The 8,432-nt window shown below is 41.0% G+C and overlaps 1 protein-coding gene across 7 annotated transcripts in view; it reads right to left on the minus strand.

Moving 5' to 3' along the window:
• KDM3B (lysine demethylase 3B) overlaps positions 1–8,171 on the minus strand; it is a 46,640-nt gene extending 38,469 nt beyond the window's left edge. For 2 of the 7 annotated variants that reach the window (XR_009488342.1, XM_059859872.1), the window contains exons 1-4: positions 7,907–8,171; positions 4,127–4,294; positions 1,596–1,709; positions 1,011–1,116 (exon numbers count right to left, since the gene is read on the minus strand). Coding sequence is in view for 6 of the 7 variants with exons in the window: in XM_059859872.1 (XP_059715855.1) it covers positions 1,011–1,116; positions 1,596–1,709; positions 4,127–4,294; positions 7,907–8,077 (559 nt within the window). In the remaining variant the exon portion in view is untranslated. The remainder of the gene's footprint in view (positions 1–1,010; positions 1,117–1,595; positions 1,710–4,126; positions 4,295–7,906) is intronic. The other 5 variants (XM_059859876.1, XM_059859871.1, XM_059859873.1 and 2 more) reach the window with 3 other exon arrangements.
• Positions 8,172–8,432: the final 261 nt, after the last annotated feature.

The raw sequence follows: 8,432 nt of genomic DNA on the forward strand, positions 1-8,432 counted from the left end.
AGAGTAAAAACACGTATTTGGATATCCAATGTCTCTAAACCAACCAGTCTTAGTTCTTTCACACAGATAACAGATCATCTACACAAAGGTTTCCTCTCACCCTGCCCTTGCTCTCCAGATCAGCATGCTGAGCTTTCCTCCCACCCTAAGCCTAGACAAAATAAAACCTCTGCTTATCTTGGATCATCACAATCTACATGATGCAACAATCTGTATGTGACACAGCCAGAATTAGGCACTTTAGAAGAAAGCTTCAAACTGGACAATTCTTAAGCTACTTACTCATCAAAGAAGTATTGTCCTCAGAATTTCTATGAACACACATTTTATTTGACCAAAAGGCACCAAATTGCCATGAAGAACTACATCTTCCTTCAAATGTAAGACAGTGGTCTGTCTGTAGAGTGGCTCCCTGGCACATGAACTCTGGATAGAAATTATTTTAGTACTTGACCAAGATGACCCAAATCTGACGACCAAAGCCACAATCAGGCTTAACCCTAATTCACAATCCAGACAACAGATATTAACTCTATGCTGACCAGCCACATCCACACATATATTCAACTTAAACAATTGATGTATTATTTATCAAAATGTCAAAATTTGAATTGCCATTACAAGGAAAGTTTCTGAGGATCAGCAGTTACAAAGGAACTTCACTTTTAAGTTCCCAAAGTTACAGAACAGAACCATAGAAAAGGACCAACACTTTAAAAATTCAAAACTAAAACTTAAAATAGGGAAATTGTAAATACACAGACATTGCCCTACTTTAACTACACCTTACGTGACCATTCCCAGTAGGTATTTCCAGGTTGTATGTAAGCAACTGCTTATCCTTATCGGTGATAAAATAATGTTACTTTGTAAAGGACTTGCAAAATACAGAAAATTGAGCTCCAAATGAAACAGTAACAGACTCTATTAATATCGCCCTTCACAAATTCCTGCATAGCTTTACAGCGGTTGCACAACAAAGTAGCTCTGAGAAAGAAAACACACCTCACCTCTACTAAATATCTCCTGAAGCTTCTGGTCGCTGATCAGCGCATTGACAGATTCTCTTAGTGAAGGCTGCTCCTGTAGAATCTGATTTTGACTCTCTGTTCCCATCTGCCAAAAACAAACAGTTTTAACAAAGTATAGTCTTCTTGGATAATAGAAACATTAGTTTTTACAAAACAGCTCTTCTAACTGCAGTCAGATTGACAAAAAAAAAGAAAAAAAAAAGTAAAATTAAGAAAAATATTACTGAACATGCCAGGAGGAATAAAGGAATTAACTATGCAAAAGCTGTATATATAAAATGTGTATTCATAGAAATTCTGAGGACAAAACTTCCACTGTAATTAACAGCCACACAATGACAGCTAGCTCTCCAATTGAACAATGTAGAGAGTGTCAGTACTTTTTGAATGCAAATGGAGGTCAGTGTAAGGACCTGGAAAGGCAGGGAAACATACAAATATGTGACAAAGCAGTGAAAGGAGAAAGATGGCTATGCTGTTGAAACAGTAAATAAAACCCAAAACTAATCTGACAAGCACAGCACAAGGCTAAATTTACATTTCAACTGAACATAGTTGAAATACCTGAAATAAACGTAATCCACTGGCATCAGACAGGAAACGTAAATGTCTGTCCAGAAGAAACTCCACTGGGACCACAGAGCCTAACCCCAGCTTATCTACTAGAGGAGTAAAGGTCTGTGATGAACAACAAAAAAAAAGAAGTTACCAAAATGACTGAGCACACATACAGGCTAACAACAGTTGATTTCATAGTACTCAGGGTTTTAAAAAATTAAAAATTTTCATTTCTCAACTTGTACTGTCCAGTGCTTGAGTTTTAATGTAAAATACTAGTCATTATGCCTAAGCCAGTAATTCTTGCATTACAAGCAGGAATTACAGACAACTGGATCCACTTTTTCAGCAGATCTTAAAGAGGAAATGAAAACACATGTGGCAGTGTTTGGTTTTTCACAGGTAAGCATCTTCTGATGTTCAGGTTTAAAAAAAAAAAAAGCTTTGTTTAAGGTTAAAAAAAAGCTTTGGTTAATAGTTCAAACACTCTAACATATTTCAGATACAGCCTCGTGAAAGGAGTGGTTTTATTCTTCTACAGAAGCTAGCTGTAAGGAATTTATACACTTATCAAATGAGAGCATTTTTGGCTAGTGTTTTGTGAAAAGCTAAAGTTCATAGCAAGTGTATTACTGACGTTCAAGATGCAGAGCAAATCACTAAAAAAATACCTAGTGAATTCAGAAACCTTGTAATAGTAGAATCAGACAACCATATAACACAACTTGCTGATGGAAGAGGAAGTTGCCAACCAGAGTCTTTGAAATGTGTTACTTGTCTCAGGCTCACACTCACTTGATTTTAACACAAGTATTCATGACATTTTTCCCTTAACAGCTCTCATCAAGTTTGTTTACATTCCATTCTCCCGTACACAACAGAACAAATATAAAAATTTAGTCACTCAGTTTATGCAAAACTATCTCCTGAAAGCAAACAGGATTACAAAAAAGAGACAATGAAGAATGAAAACACATTCATAAGTGATATATATCTTAAACAACAACAACAAAAAAAGAAACAAAACCCACCATCCCCCACACTCCTGAAACATACCATTCCCTTTGTAATGGTAAATAGTTGGTTTCCCATTGCAAGTATGTACTCTGGTTCTTTGACTAACTCCAATCTGCATTCCCATGCAGTTATCTGAGTAGGCCTGTAGTATCTAGAGATAGCTTCAATGCTCACATGGCTGTCCAGAGTACAGAGGATGGAAACATTTTTTCAGCAAGCCTACAGATAAAGCTTGAGTTGTAGTGGAAATAGTCTGGGATTACTACACCGTCAGCATGCAGACTATGGTAACACCCCCAAATCACTCAGATTTTGACCAATTTGGAAATTAACTGAAAGGCACTGATCCTGTGTAAAAACAGTTTCCCAGATGAAACTAACTGGAGTTCATTCCTGGAGACAAGCTGGAAATACACAAAAAGGAAAACTTCACCTATAGAAAAAACACTCTCTACAGAGTCACTGCTGTAAAGGCCTGGTCTTCTTCTGCCTTAAACCAAGCGCAATAAAAGAAACCCTCAGAGAAAGATGCAGTGATGAACTTACTGCTTTGAGCCTGAATATCCATTTAAAACACTAAATTCAAATTCTACCAAGGCACATGATCCTTGACAGGAAAAAATGTTTCAATATATCCATGTACAAAATGTATTAAAAAGCAGAGAGTAGGATCCCAAGCAGACCAAGGCCTGTGGGAGGACAAAAGAATCAAAAGAAGGGGCAAATAATAAAAACAGCATAAAAAATGAGGGAAGGATTCCCACATATAATGATCTTTCCTATTCAGAAGTCACTAAGAGAAGAAATACATAAGAAATGCTCTTCACTATATTCTACTCATCAAGATGTTTGCAGAATGGGTATATTCAGATATGCTAGCTAAAGTAAACTGGCTTTGAGGTGTCATGACGTGTAACTGCCATGTAAATAGCAATATGGTTAACCTCATCAAGAAACATGAGAAAATTTTGCATGTCATGTTAGTTAATGCTGACAACAAAACAGAAATAATTTGTTTAGATTAGGAGTGGCCAATTTATGGTTTATATATCAGGCACAGCATGCATTCTCTTCCTGAAGATTGCCTTCTGGTATACCTATTTAATTCATGCAACAGCCTTTACCATACAGAGCTCTGGAAAGTCCTTCGTAAGACCAAAAGGCTTATTCTCACAATTCAGAAAAGCCTGACATACACAAGGTTTTAAAATAGGGAAAAATAATCTTTTCAGATACATAACACTTTTCTTCAGAGACTAACTTCAAATAGTAAATATCACTTTTCTGTACAATATGTCATAGCAATTTCTGGGGTAGGAACTGGAAGCATACTGCCTCTCCAATGCCTTCCCAAAGGCACTATTAAGTACCAGTTAAGGAACTTGTATTAGTTAAAGTCCATGCTCCAAGCAATTTTTGAACCTACAAAATGGTGCCCTTTACAATATCCAAGCCCTGAGCTTCACAGTGGAGCTGATGAAAACCTCTGAGGATCTAAGGGCTTCTGGTCAAATACTCACCAGCGCAGGCCACTGTGCCTGCGAGATTCTAGTCCCCTGAAGCATAACTGGATCATTTCGAGGTGCCCAAACCAATGATCCTTCCAGCAGCAACACTATAACTTCTTCAGCATGGACTTTCACCCACGCATGTTGTTTCCAGTTACAGCCATCAAATTCCACAAAGATCTGATTTAAAAAAAAAAAAAAAAAAAAAAAAAAAAAATCTCTTTTCAGACACTTAATAGAAAGTAAGATTCCTACAATCCTTATGGAAAACAAGACTGCAATTTTAGTTAGAAAAATCAGGGTAAGTATTGCAATGTTATTACTGAGAATATATCTACATAGCTATAGGAATCGAATTAACAATCACTAACCTATGAAAAATTATTTAACCCCAAACATACATCACTGGCTCCAAATGCTGTTTTTTCCTATACAAAATTAAAGACATGAAAATTGTTCATCCCAAGATACAGATGATGACCCAGTGCAAGCCTCTTTCACAGTAGGATTTTTTTAGAGAATCTCAACAGTCTTACTTGGCACTTCAACAGACAGCCTGTATCACCAATACATGTATCAGTATGGTTAACTGATATTCACAGAACTAAACGCTTCAGCCTGCAAGGTTTGTGTTTGCAAAACCCATTCTAAATCAGAAGCTTTGTCTTGTCTTGTACATAACATTATTAAACTCCCTGAACAAATGCAAATATTTTGGATGGCATGAGATTATCCAGAATTACCTACTTGCTAGATTTTTAATAACCTTATTTACAAGTGTAACAATATAAACCACACTACACACACTACAAATCTAAATCACTATTCTGAGATATCATCCTCTTTTTTTTTCCTATCACAAAGGAAAACTGTTAAAATAATTTGAAATTACATGGCAAGATGCTAAGGTTACAAATCTCATTCCATGTCCTAAGAACTGGAGCTATTATGTGTTAGAAAAGTCACATTCCAATCTCTCATCTACAGAACTTACACACTTGACAAATATAATCAAACATATCAGATGAATAGCAAAAAATGACTAATCAGTTGAGGAACACCGTAAGCTGGATATCGAAACAGGGTTTTTTAACCATTACAAGATCACTGGGAAGCAACAAGGCTAACCAGAGACATACAACTCTCTGCTTTACCAAAACACCGCATTAAAAGAAGTATTAGAGACCACTTAACTCCTCTACCCCACTCCTCTCCCCAGACTCAAAAGCTCAAACCCCAAGGGAAGAATATGAAGTAATTCTCTTGATGAATTCTTGAACTCCATTACTGCTTAAGCTGCCCTGCTGAGAAAGCGTCAGACCTTCCAAGATATCCTTCCACCAATTAAACAATTTTCAGCAATATAGTGGAAATTAGACTGAACATCTTTCCGTTTTCAGGGCTCAGGCCCATAGCTTTCTTAATATTATATTTGTGCTACTTTGCCAGTAGTTCCTACTCAAAACACTTTGTGTCCCAGGCCTCCTAACATTTATGGTATTGTAGAGCTTGCCTATCCATTAAAAAAATCATGTCTCATACTTCTATTCCACATAAGAAAAGCAGTACTGTCCTTCATGTGACACATTGAGTTATTTTCCCACTAGCATGCACTTTTACAATATTAGAAAAAAAATTAGGAAAAAGTACCATGTACTTTTACAATATTAGGAACAGTGAGATAAAGCTCAACAGGTCTTTAATGAGCTTTTGAGAAAGACAGTAACACCTGTTTCCATTTAGAAGAGGTAAAGCTGTTTTCTAATAGCAGCATAGTTTTTCCTCAGGATTTCTTCTTGATGCTCTGAATATGGGGCAACAACTATGACTGACCTTTATACGTATTCTTTTGTGGACTAACCACAATTAGGTTACTCCACATTATATCAAAGTAAGAATGTCTAAGAGCTACTCTCTGTGACCAAAATTTTACAGGGAAAAAACCCCAAAAATCTTTCAGAGGCTTTACTCTACCAGGAAAAAAAAAAACAACCAACCACAAACCCCATACTTTTAAGTTTTATACTTCCTGTCTGTTCCCAAGATTTCTGCCCTAGAAAGGTGCAGATAGTCAACTGCACCTTTGTACTTCTATAAGCCCAACATGAGACTACAGGCTAGCAATTGATACCATCCTTACAGGAGGAGAAAGGACAGACTTACATAGACCAAAGAGTAGAAAATATACTTTTCCTAGCCTTTATCACATCTAGTCCACACTGTTACCTTAGAAGAGTATTTATTTCCTAAACAGTGGTTGACTGCTTGGTACCTGCCAACTCATCACTTCAGACAGAATTACTTTAAAGAGAACTCTTTTCCAATAGTATATCATCGCCATTGTCACAGCAGCATTCATTATGCACGGAAGAGTACATGAAAACACTGAATGTCTCACATTACCCTAAATTCTGCCTCGACTATTTTACACAGTTCACATTTTACAGTTCTTGCATAGATTTTTGAGAATACACTGTTTAGAGACAGCTACACCCCTGAAACAGTATTAAGCGAAGGGTACTGATGAAAGGAGCTGGGGAGAGAACTGCAGTGCTGAAGAAAGGTAATGAATTCACACACCAATGAAAATGCAAGACTACTGATGACACGTGTCCAATGCAGTCTGCTACAAGAGTGGCTCTTCAACTGGATCTTAGCCCTGACACACTTTCACAATTCAGATAGTCTCAAACACCTGACACATTTCCCTTTTGAAGAAACCTTTTCTGCATGGGTTTTTCCTTCCTCCTCCTTGAATAAGTTAGGCAGCAGCTAGAGTACACAACCGCGGCTCTCAACTGCAGACATAGGGTGCCAGGCCCACCAGGTTTGCAGAGCCAAACATAGCACACCGCTTCCTGCTGACAGCCATAGGTGCAGTTCTACAACAAGGACAAGAAAGCAGTATCACTAGAGGATGGATGTCAAGGAAACAGCTCAAAATTGGAACTCTGCAAACAAGCCCAAAGAACCTATGGTAACTACTAGTTTTTTAAAAACTGATCATAAAGAGAACTAAAACTCTTCACAAACACAGAACCTCATTCCTACTACCATGGGACACTAAATCAGTCACAGCCCTCCAAAGCATGCCAGCACTTAAAGCAAGTGCCTGCAGAACAGACACATGCAAAGAGACACACCACCAATACATTTCAAGAGGTCTTTTTAGGATCTCCACCCAAGCATTTCACTGAGCTATACTAGAAATAAACGAGACAAATGCTTAAGAGTGCTTAAATACATTACATGAAGCCCAAATTCCTACAACTAAAATCAAAACCTGAGAAAAAAAATCAAATGCATGAGCCTCACTCAAAAGTCAGCCCTCAATTTATATTTTCATATGTACTTGACATCTTCCCGGCGAAAAAACAAAACAAAACAACCCAAAAATCCCCAAAACAACGCTTTGAGGTTATATACATACATATCCATCAGCACCAGAAATATCCCAGACGTATTTGTTTCACACGTATGTTACTTCCAACCACCGCACCGGCGGTACCGGACCCCTCACATATCTGCCCGGTCGCTCCGCTGTTGCGATCGCCGCAGGCTGGACCCGCCGCTTCCAGCCCCGGAACGTGTCCGGCGGGCCCGGCGCTGCAGGAGGGCTCGGGCCGCCGGCACAGTTCGGTCGCGGCACTCCGCCCGCCCCCAGTCTAGCCCAGCCCGTCCGCGGCCCTCGCGGGAGGCTCGACCCGCGGCTCCCCACACGGCCCTCGCGGGAGGCTCGACCTGCGGCCCCGTCCACCGTACTGTGCGCCCCACTCCCGTGCCGGGCCTCACCGCCAGGTCCTGGGGCACCGCTCCACTCATGGCCCTCACGGTGCCGCTCCGCCAGGCCCGTGCGGGTAGCGCAGGCCCCGGCTCCGACCCCGCCGTCTCGCCTTCGCCCGGCGCCGCCGCCAGCAGCAGCAGAAGCCGCTTTCCCACGGGAGAGGCCGTCGCGTCCGCCATCCCCGCCGGGCAGAGCCGCCGCCGTCGCCCGAGCGCTCCGGCCGCAGCCGCCGCCCGAGGCACCGAGAGGCTGCTGCCCCGCGCTGGGCCCGAGCGCCGCCCGCCGCTGTCCCGGCGTGCACTGCGCGATCGACCCGGCCCCACAAGGCCCCGCGCGGGACGGGCGGGATCCGGGCGGTCCGAGGGGCCGTCGGGAGGGACGGGCCTCGCGGCAGAGCGGGAGGGCCGGTCGGCGGGCGTGGGCCTTGCCTAGGCAGAATCGCTCACGACCGCCAAGTTCAAAACCTGGAATTATCGCAGAAATGAAGGAGTTTTAACCTAAATTTTGATGTAAACACACAGAAGAACCAGTGCC

Source organism: Haemorhous mexicanus, chromosome 15, assembly GCF_027477595.1.
Source record: "Haemorhous mexicanus isolate bHaeMex1 chromosome 15, bHaeMex1.pri, whole genome shotgun sequence".
NCBI classification, from domain to species: domain Eukaryota; kingdom Metazoa; phylum Chordata; class Aves; order Passeriformes; family Fringillidae; genus Haemorhous; species Haemorhous mexicanus.